The sequence below is a fragment of the Hetaerina americana genome, unplaced genomic scaffold (genome assembly GCF_022747635.1).
Source record: "Hetaerina americana unplaced genomic scaffold, ioHetAmer1.1.p SCAF_2, whole genome shotgun sequence".
Classification (NCBI taxonomy): Eukaryota; Metazoa; Arthropoda; class Insecta; order Odonata; family Calopterygidae; genus Hetaerina; species Hetaerina americana.
In genome coordinates this window covers 57,727,382-57,753,442 of record NW_027286763.1, presented here as the reverse complement: position 1 = coordinate 57,753,442, position 26,061 = coordinate 57,727,382, and the positions used below count along the sequence as shown (strand labels likewise).

At 36.8% G+C, this 26,061-nt stretch overlaps 1 protein-coding gene across 3 annotated transcripts in view; it reads left to right on the top strand.

The window, feature by feature from the left end:
- LOC139687454 (scavenger receptor class B member 1-like) overlaps positions 1-26,061 on the top strand; it is a 212,641-nt gene that overhangs the window by 37,631 nt on the left and 148,949 nt on the right. The window contains exon 1 of one of the 3 annotated variants that reach the window (XM_071584617.1): positions 21,250-21,320. The exons of the other annotated variants lie outside the window; for them this stretch is intronic. Within the exon in view, the coding sequence (XP_071440718.1) occupies positions 21,257-21,320 (64 nt within the window). The 5' untranslated portion in view covers positions 21,250-21,256. Of the gene's footprint in view, positions 1-21,249; positions 21,321-26,061 lie in introns of those variants that run through there. 3 annotated transcript variants of the gene reach the window in all.

Genomic DNA, 26,061 nt, shown 5'->3' with positions numbered 1-26,061 from the left:
GCGGAGGACTTGAACATTGCCTATGGATCCGCCCAAAGACATTGTGGTTAATGATTTGGGTTTCCGTCGTGTAGCAGCAAAGTTGGTGCCAAAAGACCTCAATTTCATGCAAAAAAGAGACCGTGTTGACGTCGCAAAAGACATGATTTTCGAGGCTGAATCCGATCCCACATTCATCAAAAGGATCATTACTGGAGACGAGACGTGGGTTTATGAGTACGACACGCAATCCAGACATCAGGCAAGTGAATGAGCCGAGACCAAAAAAACCACGTCGTTTTCAGTCAAAAAAGAAGGCAATGCTGACGGTTTTCATGGATTACAACGGTGTAGTGCATCATGAATTTTTGCCAGAAGGCCAGACAGTAAACAAAGAGTATTATTTGGGCGTTATGAGACGTTTGCGTGAAGCAATTCGCCGAAAGAGACCAGAAATGTGGGCAGAAAACTCGTGGATTTTGCACCATGATAACGCACCGTCGCACAGTGCTATCATTATTCGTAATTTTTTGACGAAAAATGCAACAAATACCATCCAACAGCCACCGAATTCACCTGATTTGGCTCCCTGTGACTTCTTTCTGTTCAATCGAGTTAAAAAACCATTACGGGGAACGCGTTTTAGCAGCCGAGAGGAAGTAATGGAAAAATCGCAGGAAGCACTGATGGACATACCGAAAACCGAATATAAAAAATGTTTCGAGGATTGGATCAAGCGCTGGAATAAGTGTGTTGCAGTCGATGGGGATTACTTTGAAGGGGACAATATAGATTTAGATGAATAAACTTGTATATTTAATTTTCTGAATAAATTCCGGGAAATTTTTGATCAAGGTAGTAATGTGTTGTCGCCGAACGCCGTGTAGACAGCGAAACCAAGAAACCTCGACCATCCCTAAAAGGGATTCCTACAGAAGTGTCCTCAACAACCAATTATAGCATCAACGTTGCATAATGTGTACTTCTAAAAGACAAATATTTTGAAAAGTAACAGATTTAGAGAGTAACAGTTAGTACTCTCATTTTTTAAGCCTCATCAGATCTTGTAATCCCAATATATTCGAATTTCTCGTCGTGAAAGTTAAATGGCGCCTTGGTATAAGTGGGTTTGGCAAATTTTTGATGATTTCTCTGTTTAGGCTTTAAGAGATTTGTTGATTATTATTGACGAAAGAACCATTGTGATTTTTTATTGATTAAATAAGACAAATGGTCCATTTTTTATACTTAATTCCGACACATATCAATAAAGTTTAATTTGGAAATTCATTTGACCAAATAACGGATACAGTTTTCTTCCATAGCCGTTAAAACTTAAAACGATACGTCTAATCGTAGAAATAGTAATAAGCATAATCGTATTATATAAAATATATTTGAGTATTCTGATTAGATGTGCAGAAATCAGTAACATTGCAAAAAAGCTAGTATAACTTTTTTCTGTGGCATTGCATTTTTATTTATTACGCATAGACCAAAGATGAAACTAGACGTGGAAGGGGATGAGAGACGGCCAATGGGAGAATTTCGAAGAAGGTAGGACAAGTGGGTGCAGGATATAATGAGGGACAATGGGATTCTAAAGACGATAATAGCGGGAAGAACGCTGAGGAAACGAGATAGAGGAAGGAGAAGAAAAGGCTTTTTGGATGTTATGAAGGGAGTTAGAAGGTATGAAGAACCAAAGAACGAGTTATTGCATATTAAGTATGGGTTGTTGGATATTTTGTGTCATGTTGGTTAAGTCTTATGGGGTACAGAAGTGTGTAACACCAGGATCTTTTTAAAAACTACCATATGCAGGTAGAATAATGTTAAAGTATATTACCATTGAAAAGAGTAATTGTATCCTTAAGAGCCTCGCACAGCCCGATCCACATTCAATTCTTCGTTTAATCCCCAAATTTTCCAGAAGCTCATATTCGGATGGCGTGTGCTTTGTTGGCAAATTTTTCCCACAATCGGGAATCTGCTTTCTTGATTCCGTTCAAATCTTTATACGACAATTGTTTTTTCCTTGAGACAGGACTCGCCGCATCTTCAATGTTGGTGTAAAAAAGTCAAATTCCCTTCCACTCTTCCCACGGCAAGACATCCTTGGGAGTGGCCGAGATATTCTGTCCGCGCACCTTGGGAATCCGGTTTCTGCCCCTCGGACAAGGGACAGAATCCAAACACAGAAGTCACTCCGTTCCCCGCGCCCCCACACGCGCCTGCGAAGCACCACGCCGACAGCTTATTTTGAATGAGCGGCACAAACTCGTGGGGAAGCAGAAAGACGGCGGCTGCCCCTCATCTCCAGCCGTCCGTGGACAGTTCACACATCGCGGTCACGATGCGGATGGGGAACAGCCAGATCCGCAGGGGAAATCCCCCATTCCAACCGCGCGCCCTCTCCCCTCTTCCTTTCGTAATTATTTATTTTCTTAAGAATTCAAATCCACTTGATGCTGATTTCACACCGACGGTTCCGATTCTGATGCAACCTTTGAATTTCCACCTCGAAGTCTCCTTGAACGCATTACGTTTATTTTCACATTTCTGTGTGATCATTTGACTAAATGATAATGAGGTTTACTCACATTCAGTGATTTCAATGATATTACAAGCATTCTAATTGTACGAGCATGTAGGATAATCACGGTAAAAGCGAGCGACAACTGTCGGTATAATCTATCTACCATATCATTTGCTTCTACAATTAATCATGGATCTAATTAATAAATGCGAATTGAAAAATATGCTTGAGGACATTTCTAAGTAGCTACATCAGTACTACTCATTAATATAGTCATAATTGTCTAGCATGCAAGAAAACAGCATTGTTTTTAATCTCAAATACTTAAAAAATGTCTGTTGATGTTGATTCGTCTCTATCTCTTGTGTTTTTTCTGCTCGTAAATGACGCCCTTCCTCCTCCTACTCTGAGGACTGCCGTCCTCATGACTCCTATCACATGGCCGTCGTGATTTTGAGAACAACACAAATTCAGCCACAGGTCCATGTGGGATTAAGTAAACGCGACCGTGATTTGGGCATGCCACCGCAAGGTACACCGCCAGTGAAGTTCGTCAATTAATGCACGGTTGCAAGCACGAGAGACACGGAAGCGTCAGAGAAACGTAAACGAGCACGGAAGGAGAGTGAGTGTTTCAGTAAGAATGTTTACAGTATGAGTACATTTGAGTGTTGCAGTGAGAGTTAACCTTCCAAAAACAACCAAGCGAGCTCTGAAGGGCATCTAATGTTTGGCATAATGCAAGAAGAATTCACGGAGGAGGCCGCATTAGGAATGGAACAATGGCTAAGTAGGAGAATAAATGAGTGGGAATACAATGGCACGAGAATTGGAGACGGAACGAGTTGAGTTGGGGAATATGGAGACAAAATGTGACAATACTGCTTAGCTTACCTTACAGTGATGTTTAATTTCCGAAAATTTAATCAGTTTAAGATTTGTGAGGAGGAAGCTGATGGACCACTTTTTCCATTACTCCGTAGTTATATACCTTTTGTACCAGTTTCTCTTGAGTGAACGAGCTCTTTGGCTGATTTTCCTTCACGTCCTTCAAATACCGCATCTTTGTCATTCAAGGATATTTTCATTCATTGCATTAGTAAAAAAATATTTGTTCTCTAGCATAAAAATATCGAGGATTTCATGATTAAAGGCCATATTACCTTAAGTAGCGGAATTCTACTATAAATTATTGAAAGGTAACTTCAACAGTTTTCACACGATATTTTTTAAATTCTTGAAAATATCCTCTAAGTCTTCAAATTTGGTCTTGAGAACATATTCGAAGCCTGTATAATGCTGCAAGGTTTGTAAATTGTTGAGGACAGGGAATGAATGCTTTCGATGCATTCTTTTCGGGAGATATTATGTTACAATCTTTAGAATCTGAATCCCTTAAGAATTCTAACGTTACCATCAATGTTCCCACCAACACATGAATTACAAAACTTGCTAAATTAATTATTCGAATCTGCATCTCTCAAAAGAAAGTTTCCGACAACCGACATGGGTTATTACTCCTTTTTGGGAACGGAAATAGTGGCCATGTCCAACGAACATCCTCGCCATACATCCCCGTTATGTAGTTCTAATTTCAGAAGACATTTTTTAAGTATTTTGATTAGATGTTTACTAATGAAAGCCGACCTTTGTTCAAGCTTTTCCGGATTCCCCACTTCTTATGTTGGGGAAAGGTGAATACAAGAAATATGATGTCACTTGGAAGGATCTTCAACTTTGAACAAAAAATTGAGAGGGTCATCAAATTAGTGACTGTCATAAGTGATCGTGATATGACATGTATCCAAGTTTTTTCACGTACCACCAAAGTGACTCATATCTTCATGCTGACATCCCTCTTTGTTAGGTCTGCGTATTTGTCACCTGAATTCCCTCAAGGGCCTTTCCTTCGTCTCAGCTAATACATTGTTTTTCGAGGTGTCTAAATTTACGGGACTTTCTCTCTCCTATATTTCAGATCTTTTTGAATCGCTGCCATATCTCCACCCAGTATTTCCATATAGAACATTTATTTTAAAGTCACTTTCTAAGTACCAGAAGTGGGAGAAATACATTCAGGCCACAATTGCGAATGCAACGTTGCATAAACTACTAGGACTCGTTGATTATCCATGCGTGATTCGACCTCATAGAATTCCTCTCCTTCTTTATTAATTTTTATTATATGTGTACTCATATAGATAATTTACCGTTTCAGTGAACGGGTATTGTTTTAAACCTAGGTTGAAAGAAAAATATTAAGGAGGTCAATATTAGATGAGAGATGATATGGCTTTATACTTGCATAATGCCGACGAAACTTCAGGATGGTAAAGTAATTCCGGTGGGCTCATGAACACGTAGTCACCCCACCTATCGTACACCCTTCGCCAGATTTCCATGCTTCCTTTTAGTCTGACGTCGATTTATTCTCGTTCCCAATTCGCAATGTTCAATCAATCACTGAGGCAATGATCCGAATGACGACAAATAATACGTATGTTTGTATACACGCATATATATATATAACCATAAACACAGTAATCAACCTGAAGGTCGGTTTGGTAGGTGATGGGCAGAGTTCACCCACTACTAAGCCCGACTGCGTGAGAAAATTCACCCATCAGGGTAGGGGGGCCAGTTCCTTTCCCTGTGCCGGTTATGGTTTCCCAGGAAGATCTGGTACCCGAAAAATTACATAGCTTGGTGGAGCTGCAGGTGCCCAGAGTGCCTTGCCCGGGAATCGAACCCGGGCCCCTCCGCTCAGTAGTCCAACGCTCTACCCCCTATACTACCGTGACCCACACACACACACACACACGCACACACACACACACGCATATATATATATATATATATATATATATATATATATATATATATATATATATATATATATATATATATATACTTATCTTCGAAATGAACGGCGACGCACAAATATATAAAAACACAGATGTAGATTTTTAAACGATAGAAACTCCAAGAAAGGACACTCACATATGTTGTTTTGACGTTTCATGTATTCCCATTCCAGTCGCAAATAAGCATAAATTATATAGAAATCAGATGTATTATTTTAAAATGAACATTTTGCCAAGCCCCAAAAAAAAGATTTTATAAATGCCTACTTTGTTTTATGTAACTAAAAACTTAACCTGACTAACCTCCCATTTTATGCCAAATCGAGCAGTCGGGGATTTGAGTGCTCTTTAGCATGTGATAATATGAATATAGTGAATTCCCTCTGTCCTTGCTTTTTCCTTCGTAATCCCCCCTTCCTTTAATCGCATCCAAACATTCGATGAGAAATTGGCCAATGCGGAGGGTTTCCCTGCGCTCTTTCTCGCCTCCCACTCCAACATTTTATCAGTGGCAAAAATTGTAATCGAGACAGAAAGGACAAACTCGGCAAATGACCTTAATGCCTTTAGTGGGATGCATGAGATGATAAGGACTCCCGTTCCACATGCGAGGGAATTAGAGCGCTACAGGCGTCAGATGAAGGAAACTTTAAAGTGACGTGGCGTGGTATCATCATCTAAAGCGCACTAATAGTAAGTGCCGAAGAACAAGTGGTATGAAGTAAGTGTGTAAAGACATTTTTGTTCATTTCTATGCGGCCCAGTGGAATCGTCGCTTCGGTGATAATATTTTGTTAGACACTGGCCAATTCACTAAACATTCACTAACAACTCACTAAAACAAACTACTCTTTATAGAGCTCTGGGCAATGCACAGAGTGGTGTCATGGAAATTGTCTCTAAAACGCTTGGTTTCTTTTGTCATTGAGTTTTTGTTCACAAAGATAATCACCGTTTATTTCTACAGGCATCTACCACAGTTAATTAATTTCGTGAAACAACTTGCAAAATTTCTCTGCCAAGTTTCTTTCCGAGGAATCCAGATATGCTCTGGGCGCGTGCAATTTTCGTTATCCTCCATAAATACTAGTAAGTGATGATGAATTCGTTTTCGATGCATAGCGAATAGCTAACTTTTATCGCCGTTTAATATGTTGCTTATGAAGAGCATCAAGCATTTGGGCTTTGCCTGCGTCAGTTTTCTTTCGGCGACCACTTTACTGTAGGCAAATGCACTTCAAATTCAGCCGCATTGCCCATAGACAGGTGATCTATTGATTCTTTCTATATTATTTCTATGCATGGAAAGTCCCTAAAAAGTATAATAATTGCAATCTTAATCCTCACCCATTTTTAAGATGAGTATTAACAGTCTATCCCTAATTGTCTTTTCCTTATTGTACAAGTTATTTCGAAAGACTTCATATGACAACTCTTACAGCTAACAATTTACATTATTATTTGGTTTCTCAATACAAATTGAATTATAAAGAATATATTATTTCATTTCTAGGGAGAGAATAGAAGGATCGTTTTGATGCTGTGACTGCGTATTTATTTCTGAATCCGAGATTTCTCAGAGGTATCCTGATTCCTACTTGGGTGCCCTTGTGAAGAACACTTCAAGTGGAGTTTGTCGTCCGTTTGATGGGGTGCTAAATTGTGCCTCCCCTGACGCTTTTCGTTAAGAGTAGGCTTAATCCGGCGCCAGGTTTCCCTCTACCCTTCCCTCATCCTCTGAATATCCTACCTCTACCAAGTACCTGTCTATCCCTAATGGTGCAAATGACCCATTCTGTTGGTCACCTCCTCTAATAACGATTACTACATAAGGAGAATTATTAAAATAATGAGTGTTTATTAAATTAGATTTAAATGTGTTTTGTTTAGTATAAGGCTATCTCAAAATTCCTATAAAATCTTCGAAGACTCTCTAAATCTGTTCAAACAATTATATATCCTTTAGTTTGTTATTGACTAATGCATAAATATACCCCGGGGATACAAATTCAATCGTACTGCATTCAGTGCTAGCAAGAAATAAAAATTAGTTTTTTGATGAATAACATAATATGAAATAAATTTTAAATGGGTTTTATAATTTATTCATGTGTCAAAGGTATGACCATTCTCAGTTCTGTTAAACAAGCCATGCACTTTACTTTGTATGGATTCAGTTGTCCAAACTCACTTTTTTACGTCGTATTAGCCGCAATCTAATACGAGGGTCATCCGGAAAGTAGTACCCGTTCGTGCCGCATGAAGTGCTGACGACGCGAGTAGCCGCTGGACGAGGTCAGATAGCTTCAGTGGCTTGTCTGCCTTCTCTGAGCCAAGTTGCGTGACGCTAGCATTGCCTGTGTTGTTTCTGTGATTGTTTACAATGTTTAAAAAAATTGAGAACGCCGCCAGTTGTGAAGTGAGGGCAGTGATTAAATTCCTCAATGCAAGAAACGTTCGCCCATGTGATATTCATCGCCAATTAAAGGAGGTGTATGAAGACAATGTAATGGACGAGTCGTCTGTTCGGCGGTGGTGTCGCAACTTCAACATGGGGAGGGGGAACACACACGACGATGAGCGTTCGGAGAGACCGTCTGTCATTACAGACCAACTGGTGAGCTCAGTTGACGAATTCGTGAGGAACGATCGGCGCGTCACAATTGATGACATCTGTGAGCATTTTCCCAATGTTTCTTGAACAATTGTTCATGAAATTGTTAAACACCATCTGCATTATGCAAAAATTTGTGCAAGATGGGTCCCTCGCGTATCTCAATGAGCTGGCGGCGAAGGACTATGCAGCAGGAATACAGAAACTTGTCACACGTTATGACAAATGCCTTAATTTGCTTGGAGATTATGTTGAGAAGTAGTTTAAAGTATCCTCTTTCAAATAAATTTTTTTATGTTTGTTAATATTTACTTTTGTGTCTTTATTTCACGAACGGGTACTACTTTCCGGATGACCCTCGTATATACATATATAGGTACATAATATGCAATGAAATATTGTTTCCTTGCCTATAAACTAACCTAGGCAAAAAAGAGTAAATAAGTAAAGTAAATAAAGATCACTTAAAAGCAAGCCGCGGGGGCACTGTTTAAAAAAAATGATTTTCCATGTCGAGTTGAGAATTAGATGGATTTACTAGTCAACCGCAGTGAGATAGGACGTATATTTGATTCAGAGAGCTCCTTTGATGACGCTTTTATTTTACACGTACTATAGTATATCTGATTCTGAGTTTTTGGCCCCAATAGTCGGGCCTGTTTCCTCCAGTCACCGCATTTGTCGATACGAGACGTAGAAAACCTCTCCGGATACCCTTAATTTTTTGCTTGAGCTCGAACGTGGGATAGCTTTGCTGTCATGCTCTAATTGTCGCTTCGATATTTAAGATTTACCGGCAAAACACCCACTGTAAACGTTTTATACACCCGAAAAAGTGTTCATTGCAGTGGATATTTATTTATATGCTTTCTTTTAAGTCATCGTATCTTGGAATTTTTGTTCTCTTCATCGAACCTACCCAACAGCTATAAATAACGTGTATTCATATATTTGTAATGGGATCTGACATTGAATCTGGTTTCTTAGGTTAGGGTGGAAAGTACACTGATTACTAAGCAATCCATGTCCTCTGAAATCTAATGCAGCTTTCAAGTCCACTTGGATTACCAATCCCTTAGCGCCTGTCGTAGAAACCAATGGCAAATCGGAAATCTATGTTCCCGTACCTGCAAGTTGGAGAACTTGCGGCTGGGATATAAATTAAGTGTTTTGAGTATATATAACAAATTGAAATGTTAAAATATCATGGTATATTTAATAAGTTAACAACTTTTTCTGTAAACCCAATGTTAGGACTTAGCTACGAATACTTTTAAATAATACATTTACAGCTTTTTGAAGCGAATTTATGTTAATTGGGTATGCTATAATTGTTATATTCTTTGGACTATTTTATATGGTTTATAAAACTTAAGGGAAATTCATTTATGATCTTGCAGGAGTAAGTTTATTTTTTTAACTACTAGTTGTGGGCTCTATTTAATACGGAGGTAGAATTATTTTTCTTGTGTCAGCATTGAACTCATATGAATGGTATTTTTCCAATACAGTTTTTTTTATGTGTGCACTATTCGCGATTCTCCTGTAATCCATTCTAGGCTGTCCGAACTAAATGATAGATAGTTCATTCTTGAAGTACGATCTAATCAACATAAAAAAGCCTTTGATTAGTCCAACTTTTTTTCTAGCCCTCATAATTGTAGTTATTATAGTTATAATTAATTATTGGACAAAAGTAAATGAGGACCGCAGGGTATTGTGGGTTTATGATACAAGATTGGTCAAGTATGATAGCTAAATAATATATATATTCTGACGTGTGACGGTACTTAAGAAGTATTAGATGGTGGTTTTAGCTTATGAAAAATTGAGGAACGGCGATGGTGTAAGATTCGAAAAATTGAGAGACGGCGTAGTGAGAAGATTCTCCGACTCGAGTTTTGAAAATTTTTATGACTTGCAGGGGTCCATTAAATGAAGAACACAATGTATATTTCCACTATTCTTTTTTTCGTAAAACTAGTTTCAACGCTTAGGCGTCATCATCAGGTATCACTAGTTGAAACTAGTTGTACGTAAATACACAACATTGGCAATATACATTGAGTTTTTCGTGTAATGAGCATGAACTTTCACAAATTGAACTATTGAACAACAATTGAATACTTGTAGGTGCATTAGTATCTAAAAAATTTTATGTCATCATCATGAATAATCGATTCCGAAACTTATATCTACACAGCAACCTTTAAATTGTACCAATAGCGGGTGGCGGGGGGTGTCACTACACCGGCCATGTACGTATACGATATGCACAAATATTAACTTATGATTTTGAATTAATACATGTATATATACTTACTTATGTGCAAAAAACCATTTGTCCAAAGACATGCATGCCTGTCTGTATCATGCAATTATTGGTATGTTTGACTAAATAAATAATTGGTTTTTAGCTCTGCCATCTATCCTGCCTACCTGCCAATAATTTCATTCCTTCATAGTTCACTGTTCTGAGTCATTTTATCCCCTGACTATCATGATTCATCCTTGGCTCAACTCTGCAGTCCTCTCAGTGATGGTGTTCAATAAACTAACTTGAATCAGTTGCATCCAATTATTTTCCCGTTAATTCTCATAAGCCCCCTCCATGGGTTTCTCTTTTCATCCACTGCATAAGTACTGCTTAATTTGTTACCTAGTCTACCCATTTCATTTTCATAGTTATCCTCTAGTACCACAACCCCATCGGCTTGTAATCCTTTTGTCCCCACTGCTTTCATAGAGAACTTTCTTCGACTATCATAGTATGCCCACTATATCTTTTGTGGTTTCTTCCATCGCTGTTAATTTTTTCTGCTTACATAGCATAACTTCTCCAGTGTGTAACCCTAGTCTTCCTTTATGTTTCTCTTCCTTACTTTGTCCACATAACGTTTTCTTCAATATTCTCATTCATCTGGAAATTTTACTTTCTCGTGCCATGCTCCATAGCAAGCTATGTTCTTTCTCGAATTTTCTTACTTCTTTGCAAGTATATCCATATTGCCCACTAATCGCGGCAAGCTCATCTTTTGATTTTCATTAATATCATTAGCTTCCTTCTTAATACCATAACCATGTTAAATGTCAGCATATATATCTACATAGTTTCATGACACCCACTGCTGGAGTTTATGGCAAGGGTTGATTCCACACCAGCTATAACCAATCATAATTTTATATTAATTAACTCTTATGGATAAGTTATATAGTTTCAAAAATTGAATTTTTTTCAAGCATATTAACCTACTCTGTAGTTTCAAGTATTCGCTAATATGTAGAGGAACATAAAATCGAAATGAATAGAATATTCAAGAAAATTGAAAAAATCAAGCAGTTCAAATCAATAAAATCGAAAAAAATCAAAATCCAGAAAAACGATAAAGAATTCCGGCTCGCTATTTTCTTTAGTGTTGATTCTTTTCTGCTTTCACCAAATCTAATCACTGCCGCCAGCTCTCTATATAGAGCGTGTATCAATCTTCTTTCGCTGTAGTTCAATCCAATTACTTTTGGGATACATAGCATCATGTTCCAGCTCACGTTATGAAGAACTTTCTCCAGATACCCGAATGAAATGAAAGTCCGCTGCTCTTTCTTTATTGTCTCCTTTGCGATGAATCTGAGCGTTAACACGTGAAGTAAATATTATTTATTATTTCTGATGATATTGCGTTTATACATGTTGACTTGTTTGTACAAAAATCATCATCGGCGCGAAAATTCAGTCACAATTGTGTAGTCTCATCCCTCATCATCAACAGTATCCTCTTTCTCCAATGTCTTGGCGAGCGAATTTTTCTGTCATAGATTCCAAACCAGGAAACTTTTAGTCTTCGAGACTCTTAAGTCTGACCTGACGAAGACCTCAGAGAAGGCCGAAAGCTCAAAAAATCTAAAATGTAAGTGCCCTTTTACGAGTTATCTATTTTATTTTGTGCTCAATTGTGCCGTCCAAATGTTATATTGCTCTCTGGAGTACTTATACACCATCGATATATATAAATATATATATATATATATATATATATATATATATATATATATATATATATATATATATGAGTCGCGGTAGTCCAGGGGTAGAGCGTTGTACTTACTAACCAGAGGGCCCGAGTTCGATTCCCGAGAAAGCTGGGCACCTGCAGCTTCACCTAGGCTATGTGATTTTTCAGGGACCAGATCTTCCTGGGAAGCCATAACCGGCACAGGGAAAGGAACTGCCCCCCCCCCTGCCTTGTGTGAATTTCAATCGCCGTCGGGCTTTGTAGTGGGTGAACTCTACCCTCACCAACCTACCAAACCGACCTTCGGGTGTTTATGGTTTATATATATATATATAAATAATATATATATATATATATATATATATATATATATATTATATATATATATATATATATATATAAATATAAATATAAATATAAATATATATATATATTTACACTGAAATAGACTTAAGGAAAAGGCTATGCGTGCCCCGAAACGCAATGTTTCTACCCTTCATGACGTGTTATGATTGCTTTCCCTACTGTCTTTTCCTTTTGTGACGTCCATTCCTCTTTGGTGGATGAAACAGATCCCTAACGCCATCTCTCTTGGCCAAAGAATCGCAAGGGGGCGCTTGGTTTCATGAATCCGCCGCAGATTTCAGCGTAATTTCCTCGAAAGCTCAAGTGGTTAGAGGAGTGGCCCAGCAAGTCGAAAGATCCGTTGCTCAAGTCCCCGCCAAGGATATGTTTTTGCTCTTGTGATCTGCCCGATTCCGCCTTCTCTACCTCTCGTGTGATCGTCTTTTATATGTGTTCCTATCCCTTTTCCTTGTATCTATTTCCATGTTGATCAATATTTGTACGACACATGGGGCGCTTTCGTGTTTAACCTATACCTGCATATATAGGATAGGTGGACTTATCAACCCAATTCATCGGATGAATTCGATAGCCTTAGGTTCAGTCAAAAGCATTTCTAGGTAATAATAAAATAGTAAGAAGCGTCTTTATTGGGGCAAGATTGAGACTAGATAGTCCCTTCTTTCACCCAACCCCCAGCCATATATAATGGGCAGCTCGAAGAATATGATATATGCATATTTTCAGTGATTAATTTAATAATTGTGATGAATATTTACTGATACATTGCGTCGTCTCGTCAATTGCCTTTACGTTTTGTTTTGTGATTATAAAACCCTAAAATATTCCGGTGTCTTTATCAAAAGGATGATACTTCAACACCTTAGACCTATTAACTTTTAGTAGCTTCGTCAAAGGCACTGAATATCCCATAAATCGCGACCCAAATACCGATTATTTATTGCACATTTTCACAAATAATATCTTTAAGGTTTGATGAGTAATTGAATTTATAAAATTGCTTACATATTTTTAGAAACCTTATCCCGAGAAAAAGAGAATTGGAAGTAATAATTTTCCAAAATACTTGAGTGCAATATAATAGTCATCAATGAGCATGAAGTTAACGAACTTTGAAAACAAGTTTAGATTTTTATACTCTATTTGCATATAATATTTGTATCCTTAGTTGAAAAATAAACCCAGTTATATAACGGAAAAGCATGTTTTGAGATGTAGTGAATACATTTTGTTCGTTTTTTTCATGATTCTCTTTTGTTCGTGAGTATATGTTTTTATTGATAGGAGAGTGTTGGCATCATAAAAAAAATATAATTTTGATTCACACGAAATTTAAAAACTTACATTTATTTGGATTGAAAAAAATTGGTCATCATTATACCCTGGAAAGAAGTGGAAATTTACTACCCTAGAAGTGGAAATTTACTGTTGGTCATTGTAATTTATCATAAATTTTTTCCAAAGGAAATTCAAAAGTTTTATTTTAATGATGGATTCATTTCTAAAAGCCTTAATCCTCTACTAAGTGAAATATGTGGATATTATTTCGCGGGAAATCAAATTCTTTACGGTTTGTGTTGCATAAGAATTTTTAAGAGAACCTGTGATTCCAAATATTTATTCCTGATTCAATAATATATTTTTAAGAAATAAGTCGCAATATCGTAAGGAAAGTTGGTGCAAACTCGACGCTTAAAATTATGCAGTACGTCTGTAAACACAATAATCTAAAAATATATTAGCAGGTACCTATTTATGAATTTGAATTAAACAAAACAATTTCAATCGACAATTTCCTGCCTTCGTATAGGGAGAAATTACCAAATGATATTTTTTTACCTAAAACTAATTTTTCTGCTCGAGAAAATTCCCACACCCATTTTGTCAACATGTATATAGGATATTAATATATATATATTGACAGAATAAATACTCGCTACATTTGCCATAAGGCATTAGATCGTCATAAAGAGATTTTTAGAGCGTTTTCATGGCTTCTGCGGTATTTTGAAGCATGAACCTAATTCAATTAAGGATGTCCTCCCGCGTTGCTTTGTTTTTCCTGAACAACAGTCTCTGGCTTGAAGACGTGAACAGGATGGATGGAGAGGCCAAAGGACAAAGCAACAAGGAGTGAGACCAAAAGTGAGACGGCTCCACTTTTGAATGACTGCGAGTCAAAAGAAACGTCTAAAATTATCAAAAGAATGCAAAGAGGCTCAATTCTCTAATTACTGGACATATTTACCGAGAAAAACTTTGTGGAGGGACATGCGATTTAATATACCCTGCGAAAGGGAATGAAATTATGAACTTTCACACTGTATTCTTTCCTCGTAGAATTAATACCGTATGAGGAAAACAACGTTGATTCATTACATTTTCTTTCTAAAGGGTACCTTATATGTTCCTTAAGATTGATAGTTCATTATTATAATGATTATATAAATAGGATAAGTATAAAATGGTCACATCACAAGCAAAGGAAAATGTGCTCACCACATCAGTCTCTCAGCAAAAGGATCTTCCTTTGAAGAGTTGCTAGGGGTTTTTGCCACGCCCCAAAACCTTTTTGTTCCTCATTCATTATCACCGTCGCTAAGGCGTCCAAGTGGGGCTAGGGAAGAGAGTGGGTTGACTCCCCCTCTTGACTTGGTGTCTCTCGCATGAGTGATCACCGAGGGAGAATCCAGGAGACGGGAAAGCGATGGCCTTTTGACTCGCTCGCCCCTAGAGCTCATGTCCATGACCTTGGGTGTTGTAAGTCCGAGACCCGAATCCCTCTCACTATCATCTCCCCCTAACCAACCCCCTCCCGTCCAAAGCATGGCTCTCTGCCTCTTTTCCCCCTCCTCTCGACCCTCCCCCTGGCGCCTGCACTTACCCCCTTCCCTTATCACCCACCCCCCTAATCAACACTAAGATCATCGTCGTGGCAGCTCATGAGTGTCATAAGGATACTGAGAACTCTAAAGAGAGCCCCAGCGTACGAGTTAGCTCTCGTTCGTTTATTGGCTCTTGTTTACCTATCGATGACGACTCAGGGGGGACTCATCGGTAGGAAGATTAGATGGAGGATGTGGAATTGGAGGGAATATTAAATATTACTCAGAAATTTACAGTCTCGGCAATGTTGACATTGTAAGGAGTGATAAAGAAATGCTCTAAGGGGCTTGGCGTTCGCAAAACTTTATTCACACGAGTGGAGAATATTGAAGCTAAATTTTGTTAAATAGAATTCCCTTCTTTATAAATGATTGCTATCCATGGGAAATGATATCTTAGTGTGGTACGGTTGATTAGTAGCATGACGACCACCCGACAAAACGATTTGCTTGGCCTGGTAAGTAAAGAAAAAGTAATTTGAGATGAGACCGAGGCAAGGATTGGTTCCTCTTGTATTCGACTAATTTTAGATTTCATTGAAATTTGCCGTACTTTATACAATTATGAATTTTCAGCTTTATCTGGGGCTCGAGAATATTTTTGACCGGAAACACCGTTAGGCTTAAAACATTTACTTGCTCTTACGTGACATTCCACTCATTAAATAACGCCTCGCAAGTGCACTAAGTACGTAGTTGTTAACTGAATGAACACAAAATAAAAATCAAATGCCTAAACAAACTCATTTAAAAAAATACCAAGTGAAAAAATTCTGGCCGTAGAATTATATCCTTCAAAGTATCGTTGAAATGAAGTTTTAATTGGCAAATGTTTAGTTTTTCGAATCATTATCTTCCTTTTCTGATTCGTTTAAGTTCTCGATCCCGTACTACGGCTCTCATTTAGAAACAAATCGCAAAGTTGCCTTATCTGTTTTAGACCAAGTTTTTTCCAAAAATATTTTGGGAAATTTTCATTGTCCTTCAAGCTCCGTCATGACTTTCCTTTTTCAAATACCTTGTCGTTCAAACGGTTCTGAATTATTACACGCAATTATTCCAGAGCACGTAGTAGGCACTCAATTAATGAAACAATTTTTTCCGCTTGGTGGTTAGCAACGCATTGGACCTTAATGCTTTAGTTGATTGAAAACACACACTAGGAGAAAAACGAAATGTGAATTTCAATTAGCTAGCTTAATTGTGTCAAGGAAATTTCCTCACGTACTCGTTTGAAAGGAAAGGTGTAGTATGTTTGACCGCCGTTTGTATAATTGTGAGATGTAAAATTCTTGACGCAATCACGGATTTCACATACGGGAATCGTTATACCGCCAAAATAGTATTCCCATGCTTTTTATTTCACCTTACACGTTATGATAAAGATGATGTTTTCTGCGCCAATGGAGCAAGGTAATGTGGCAGTGAGTATCAGCAATTTAGATCAAGTTATTCCTCTATCTCGTTCTGTCATCCAATATTGATAAACTTGATTAAAAGTATATATTAAAACATAAAATTATTTGCTTTTAATATCATACTACTAAACATTTGGAAATCTTACTAGCCCAGCAGCTTTTGTATCAATAATTTCTACAAAACAATAGAAATCCTAAGTACACTTGGTCATGCAAGGGTTTGAACATGTACCCTGGACAATCATATAGTGTTTGATCTGTTGCGATAAAATTTATTCACGATAAAGAGAGGAATTCCAAATTTTCTAAAATTTATAAATTACAAAATATAGTTATTTTCTCGGTTGTTATTTGATGTAAAGAAGAAGCAATGGTTTTTCTTTACATGTGACAATACATTAATGAATAGGCAATCCTTTTTGAAGTTCATATGCTCAGCATAATTGGCTACTAAGATGCATATTTAATTCATATATCACTTAAATATATATATATATATATATATATATATATATATATATATATATATATATATATATATATATATATATATGTACACATGTATATATGTAAATTTTCCTCTCGCGATTGAAGTATGGCATGCAAACGTTGAGCTACAGACATTTCAAAACATCTGGCGTTGCCAATTATTCATATGATCTCAGAGCACTTTTTCACCACATTAGAATTAGTTTTGATATTATGAGAAAATGCTTAAGGATTTATTAATATCCCTGTTACAATCAATATTCTTGACCGCCCATTCCAAGTTCTATGGATCTGTGTTAATAGAATATAATATATAAGCTTTATATTTTGCTGTTAAGGCTCTCGGATGAATATTTCATCCCAAAGCATCCCATTTCATCTAAAAGCAAGAATGAATTTGTATCTCCTCGTCAATCCTCATATACTTCACCCCTATAGCTATAAGATGAGTGATAGCTCAAAGCCTGTTCAGCTCAGATAACTTATCTCACACTCACTGTCAGCAATGGATGACACGATAAAGTCATTAACACAAAGATAAATAAGAAGGATTCCGTTCCATTGAAATGCAATTGAATAAAGATGCACTTGAAAGCATGAGATAATGGAATCCTTTCATTTTTATTTTGATTTTAACTTCAGATATTCACCGCATATCATGGTCATATAAGATGAAGAAGGCTGAAATAAAATGAAGGGAAATTCAATCAACAACACCGGTTAAATGAACATATTAAAGAAAAGTAATATACATTGCCATAGAGTAAAGTAGTTTACATTTCGAATTACTTTCTGGTGTTTTAGCGCTAGAAATGTCGCAATAGTTTTCGTCAAATATATCGTAGAAGTTTCTCCCAGCACAACACTTCTGGGACGATACCTTAAAATTCATTAGTTAATACATTTAATACGGAAATCATTCTTTATAATCAATTAATGTAATGGTTTCGGTACTTCTGTAGATATGTTACTTTGCGCTTCGACAAATTAAAGAAATGCCAAGAAGTTACCTTTAAGATACACGTAATTTTCATTTAATTCTTGATTACACGTTTGAAGATTGGGTTTTGTTTTTGAAGAAATTAAATATAAAACCATTGCATACTAATTATTTCCGAATTTCGTCAACACTTTCACAATATACCTCCGCATCGATAGTTTTGCCCCTATACATTGTTCAGATGATTCGGAATTAGTCACCCTCTATCATTCATTTCCTTCAATGACTTCCCGTTATGGTGCTTGTCTTTTGAAAGAACTTCCTTTGATTTTAATTGTCACTGTTTTAGAACCATTCTTGCCTGGCTCCGCCCTATATGTTCCAAGAGGACGAGGAACAGCTCTTTCGCGTCAGCGGTTGGCTCGTTAGGGCGTTGTAAAGTGTTGGGAAATACCCAAATGATCGATTAGGGACGATAGTCGGAGGTGAACTTGAAGTGGAGGCTCAAAAAGCTGGACCATTATTTTTTGACGCTGATGAGAGCTATTCAGCACTTTATAAAATTCCCATCCACCCGGAATGTTCATGTTTAGCACATGGCCGAGTTCAACCCTGATATCGATATCCCGAAGAGCAATTTCATCAACAGGAATTAAGTTCGTGTAGCATGACATCTAAAGGTTTAATTCAAAAGCCGATTGAGAAAAGGATAAGTAAATGAAATAGGCACAAATTGCATGGACGAAACGAAATATTTTTTAAGTTCCAGACTAGAGCGTTCTTCGTAAATAACACTTGTCTGGAGGCGAGACGCTATACATTTGTGTACTACTCGGTTCTGTTACCATCATATCAGATAACCTATGGGTTAGCAAACGAATGTGCAAATAGAAGTGAGTTATTTACTACCAAAAAGTAAATCACGTTGAAGCAGTTGAAAATTTCAGCATTGCTCCCATGTAAACGCTATATAATACGAGTATTTGGGCCATTATGGCTTAAATCGGCGTATTTGTCCAGTTCACTGTGCTTCAATATTTTTGCTGCAACAAGGCCAGAATAGTCCTCGAGATAGATCCAAAGATGAAGAATTTACATTTTTTCCGAGGAACTTATGCATGCGATAACAACAAGTTCTAAATTATAAACCTCATAGCATGAACGCGAGCCGACTTCTTTGTGCAACAACAGGCGTATTAGCTCAGATTACTTGTACAAATTTGCTACAAAGGAGAGAAGTATCAATTATTTTCTAAGTGGAGCCACGGTAGAGGTAAAGCTAATTAAGTGTAAAGTAGTCAATTAGGCTAATTAGTTCACAGCGTCCAGGTAAGTATAATGCGTCGGGAGAAAACGGGAATTGGCAGCGGACTAAGGCGCCAAGAGCTACATTACGCCCTGACAATAAATTAAGTACATACTTGTGTGTGTATGTATGTATATATATATATATATATATAATATATATATATATAACCATAACCACAGTAATCAACACGAGGGTCGGTTTGGTAGGTGATGGTAGAGTTCATCCAGTACTAAGCCCGACAGCGTGTGAAATTCACACATCAGGGTGGGGGGGCAGTTCCTTGTTCCTTGTCCCTTGTAGGGGGGCCAGTTCCGTGTGTCCAACCTTCAACCGATTATGGTTTCCCAGGAAGATCTGGTACCCGAAAAATCACTTTAGCTTGGGTGGAGCTGCAGGTGCCCAGAGTGACCGGGAAACGAACCCGGGACCCTCCGGTCAGCAGCCCAACGCTCTACCACCTGGACTACCGCGACCCACATATATATATTATATATATTATCTATATATATATATATATATTATATATTATCTATATATATATATTATATATATTATATATATATATATATATATATATATATATATATATATATATATATATATATAATTTCGTCGAAGTAACACGGAAGTGTTGAATAACAAACTTGGACAGCAACAAACAATATAAGAACACATAAAAAGATCACTCACACGTTATTTCTTGATCATTTCGACGGAATTCAGTTCCGTTTTCATCGGAAGAAATAGAAGTAATGTTAGTATATATATATATATATATATATATATATATATATATATATTCTATCACGCTTTGCTTTATATGGTGCTTTGTGGAATTGACAGCCATACCTGTATTTGTAGCGTTCCCGCTTATTCACTATGACAATTGTATCTATGAGCAGTTACGCTTCTTGCCACCATTCCTTTGGGTACGTGTGTTCAACCTTCACGATTTCCATATTCCAATAAGCACGGAAGTCGTTTCTGCCGACCTTCCATTAATGTCATTCCATTCGCTCGAGCGAACTCCCAAATGACGCCTCTTGGTGGGGTACCCTTAACTGCTCTGCAAACAGCTCTCCCGCTGCTGTCCACTATTTGCTCGTCTCTCATCAAAAACCTTAGTAAGAGTATCGGAAAATTCCTCTCTTTTCAAGAATAATGCGTTTACACTGAGAAAGCAAAGTGTTTTTTTTCAAAAAATGCCTTGTACGCATGCAAGAAAAGAAAAAGTGTATTGTAAAATAAAAGTAATCCTAATTCCAAGTAAATATCAACTACTGAAAGGTTTTTTTTTATCGATTAATTCTCTTTTGATAATTACGCCAAGGTTGCACAAGTGCTTGAGAACTTAATTGAATAAGATATGGATAGCGCTTTTATTATTATACCCGAATTTGACTCTCCATTCACGTTATAATCACACTAAGAGTGGTGTACCTTAATCGATGAGAGCGAAGAAGATGATATATTTTTTTGATAAAGTCGTTGATGAGCCAAGTGAGCTTATGAAATTTATGACACTAAAGTATTGTAACGTTTTTGAAAGTTTTTAAATGATGTCTTTTAATGATATGGGATATGAAGTAAAATGCGGGAAAATATTTTGATTGGTTTGGTTTGAACGATGATGAAAGTCGTGCGCTGCTACAAATGCCAATTCCATTTGGATATGCATGAATGAATGCACATGTAGCAATCGGATTCTTAGTATAGTAAAAATTGATAAAAATAAGAAATGTTGACATTTAATACAAAAATGTTAAAACTACGAATTTAACATGCAGAAGATAACGAAACCAAGGTGTAACTAATCCTCTTTTTTTATATTTATAGGTAAGTTATGGCTACCAGGAGGTTTGTTTCAAAGCTCTCAAAGATGGAGATGTATGATAAACGGACTAAAGGTAATTCCGACTATATGTAATGATAACAGAATGCCGTCCTTAAATTAATTCCATAATGATGTATCTGAGCTTAGTTATTATTTCTTAGTCCAAATGCTTAGTTCAAAATGTTATTGATTTGTTTCATTAATGGCCTTTTTTCTATTATTTGCATATTTTATACAGAGATATAGTTGAGGCCGATACTATGTGGGATCACATTCTACAATTTAAATCTTCCTTGTAATGAAAAGGAAGAAACAAATAACTTTTGCGTTTCCACAGAATAGAATTTGTATTGCCGACTAGTTTTGCTCACTATTCCCGATGATGCTACAGTGAAGCGAAAACAGTCGGCATAAATATTCTATAATGTGGAAACGCAAAAGTTAATTGTTAATTCCTCTTCATTATTTTATATAGGCCACTTTAGGATAAACTCGATTATTGGATCAAATATCTCATTGCGACCTGTAAGACCTAAGGCGAGTTAAATTTACGCGTTAAAGGTGTGGAGGTACAGTTCCTTCCGTCTACCACCTGTGGCTTCCCATATAGTCGTGAGATATGTAAATATCACGCATTTGACTGATTTGACTTATAGTATTTAAAGTCAGGATATGATAGCGCGGCATGTTACGTAATATTAATAATTACGAGAAATTTGGTCTTGAACAAGACTAGTTTACCTTGACTTAAACTGCCTATAATCCTGTCGCTACCAGGAAAGCTTTCTTTTCCCTCTATTTCTTGTGAAATACATTATAAACTATTTTTGAATGATCCTTAATTAAAAAACGGGAACTTAACACTCAAAGAGAAGAACCGAGAACAATCGCCCCTGTAATTGATTATCACAGGCACCGTTTCGGTACATAACTCTGAAGAGTAAGGAAATTATTCCAAATATTACTTGTCTCCGCGATGTTGCACATTTGAGAGTGTCGTTTATGATGAGAGTAATTTTGAAAACTAGTTCACCTTAGACCTATTTTTTTATCAACTAGCCATGTTGCGCAATATTTATAATAACGAGAAATTTGGCCCTGAAAAAGCCTCGTTAGCGCGTATCATTTGTCTCAAGGTTATAAATTAAACGAAAATGACTACAAGTTTTATATCTTGTAATCTCACCGGGTGAAATGAAATTCTTATGTCAGAAAAATTATGGGCTCACTTAACCATAATTATGCAAAAGGCATATTACAATTTTACCATAGAACTAATGATTGTTAATATAATGATGACCGTGGAGAAAATGACGGCCAGTGATCGAATTGATTTTATCATTGCGCAAAGTCGTGCTAGTTCAATGTAAGCCTTGGTGTATTGATCGGGGTTCCGTAATGTGTAGGTGCGTAACGGTGGGAATTCATTATCCCCGCGTTGGAAAAAATTCTCCTGACGTAGTAGCAGTTTGTTACGAGGTAGTTTCTCTTGCCGCAACTAGAGGGCAGGAGCATAAACTTCACTCGATTTCTCTCACCAACCGCATACCTTGACGCTCTCTCTCGGCTGAAGGTTCAAACCTTTACGCGGATATGTGAAATGAACAACTTCGAATTCAAATAAAAGCAATGCTAAGGAACTATAGTTATAGAGATGTAAGGCAATCCTAGAGTTTCGAGTCCGTAAGAGTAAACATGCCCTATTATTAGAAGACAGGTGAATTTAATTTACTCCCCTTTTACTAAGAGAAAGGAGGAAAAATTATCTTTCCTCACAATAGCAAAACCAACGATTGTCTCACACTTCACAAACGGCGCTTTGGAATCACTCTATTTGTAACACTGAGTAAATATATGTACTTAGAGGGTATAAGCCATTGAATTTTGTATCACAACAGCATTGAAATTAAAATGTATTTATTTAAAAGAAAATTTTATTTCATAAGTGAAATATACATATATAGTGAATGGGTAGTCCAGAACGTTCGGATAAGGATCGGAGGGTCTTGGTTCGAATACTGGTAACTTACCCTTACCATGATTTCTGGCGGTGCGATTTTTTTAATACTAGAACTTTGAGGGAAAACACAATGGAAAGTAACTGGTCTGGCCCAGCTTCGACGGAGAGCAAATTCTTCCCCAGCCCCGTCTCTGTAAATTTCAAAGGTTTTAGAATTTTTCATCAGAGCTAGCTCTGCGCTCAAATATCACAAAGAGCCTTCGGTTTGTTTATGTGTTGATGATGAGTAGTACACAAATTCTACGCCATACAAAATTATATGCATTTCATATCTTTAACTTCTCTTTTTCGATAAATTCGAGAATAATATTAGATTTAATTTTTTAAAATTAAAGTTAGACGCTTAAAATGTTGGATGTGTATTTAGTAATTTTAGACTGGGAATGCACATCCAGTGCAGCTTGCCGGGCCATTAACCATTAAAGCCTCATTAGAAACCGTGTCGTACACATCGAGTGTGTGCAAGAGGATTTCATGATACCTGCATTCAAACATAACCTAGTTCTTTACTAAAAACAACTTATCGAAAACTTCCATTAATAAAATAATGAGAATCCCAAACCCAATCATGAAATTTAAATTTCCCGATAGGTGTGATATTCACAGCGTTAAGCTTACCTACCAGAGGTAATTTCTTCGGATAGGGTGGGTAACAATCAAATAACAAGGTAACAATTTTAGCGATTACCTTCGAACTGAAGTAATTCATCGTTATGCAAAATCAGTGCGTAGCTCATGGCAAATAGTGAATATAATTTCATTTCCTTCTGTTGGTTCCTCTAAAAATAGTTGAAACCGCACATTGATAGGTGGTGAATTTATTAGGTATTAAAATAGGCAAGAGAATCCGAAAGAGCAGAAAATGGGGTTAGCATATAAAAGTAAGTGAGGCAAAGTGAACGTATGCATCTTAGTAGCAATTAAATAGTGTTTTACGTTCTCCAACAGATCGGCGCACCTTTCTATTTTTTTGAACGTATGGTTTAGAAAAAGTTTTTCTAATGGAAAAATATCAGACACTGTCCAAGATTTTGTTTCATCCTTTCATATTTTCATTCTTTCGTTCGTCATAGCATCGAACAAAAATACTTCGATATCTCTCATATTTATCGCATTTTAAGTCTGCGGTGTCTTTGGCTGAATTACTTTGAAGATCATAGTTTTGAAATAGTTTTCAAGAGAAAACTCCCGCCGGCTGCTGCAAGATTGTTATAGCTTATATTGGCTCCTCGGATTTGTAATACTTATTGCGATATTTTTTTGAAGAAATGTCACATCCTTCAAGCTTTGAATCAGGCATCATTATCCTCTTTTAACTCTTAATCGAGCACCATATTTCTCCATTACTCTCGTTTAAATACGTCTTGGAAAATCAAACCTCTTCATCTTTCTGATTGTAAACCAATTCGTTTATTTAGCAAGGTTTATTGGGACCTGGTAAGCGATATCGTATATATGTAGCTTTTTTGCTTCACGGCGTTCAGTAGCTTACTCAATTATTTCGTCAGCCAAAGTTATATTCCCGCTTCGTTGTATTCGCCCTTTTGAATTTTTTAATTGAAACCAATTTGGTTTTATTCAACCAAACCGGAGAAAACGTTGGAAAACATCATCTTATGCAAATGTCTCTTGTTGTATTCTCACCTTTAGTAATGGCGATTTAATAAACTTTTTAAGTGGCACAAGCGAATTGAAACGAGAGAACTAAAATAACTCACCACCATTTGACGAAAGTCTACTATTTTTTTAGGGAGACACGGACCAAAGGAAATATACCATTTGAAATTGCAATGCAATAAACAGATTGCGAACATTTATTTACCGAAGAATTTTGTTTTGCTTGTATTAGTTTGTGAAGTTTGTATTAGTGCCCATAAATTCCATTTCAGCACTCAAATTTTTTAATCCTAACCGCTATTAGACCAATTGAAAGCAGTATAAAATGATGATGGACAGAAATAAATTTCTTTGCTCAATAACGGCAAACTTTTATTGTTCATAATTAAGTACCACGATAACATACATGACATTAATACAGCGGGGAAAAATGGCGATGATTTACTGCCAGGAGGTAGGTAATATTCATTCCAACACTAACGACAGTCTTTCACTTCGTCGGTACAATGCCTCGTCATCATTACATTGCAATCCGAAGATAATCAACTGCAATCCTCACTCTTCCTTAACCAATTTTAATTGCATTAACATCAAATAGCTTGGCACTATTAGGTTATAGGAGTTGAAATCATACCTTTGATTCTAGAATCATTAACCTTTTCGACTGAATAAAAATATACACCAAATGGTACTCAGGAAATTTTGGTATTTTCAAGAAGCAGATCTACCAATAGACGCAATTTTTTCAGAGGTTTCTGAAGAAATAACGCTGAATACTTAATAACAAGCTCACACCTATCGGCTAATTGGTAAACATTAACACAAAATTAACACAAAAAAGGATTACACCACCAGGAAGGAAACATAGCATTTTAACTTGATTGCTGAAAATAAACTTGTCTTCAATGGGAATGAAATCCAGCAGTGAAACATGACGTTGCCCAATTAAGTTTTCTTGAAGTTTATATTGGTAACAACTTGCTCATTAAAGAAGATTAATGAGGACCTGGTAATCTGTATTATATTAGTTCAATGTATTTTCTTTATCGGTTAACGAGTTGTCGGATCCTATTTAAGCCACACATCCTTGCAAGTTGTTATTCCCCCCCCATTGTAACTATAACCTATTCCGTCATATCCAGCTGAATTGGCGATGCTGATGGGCTGATAACCATTT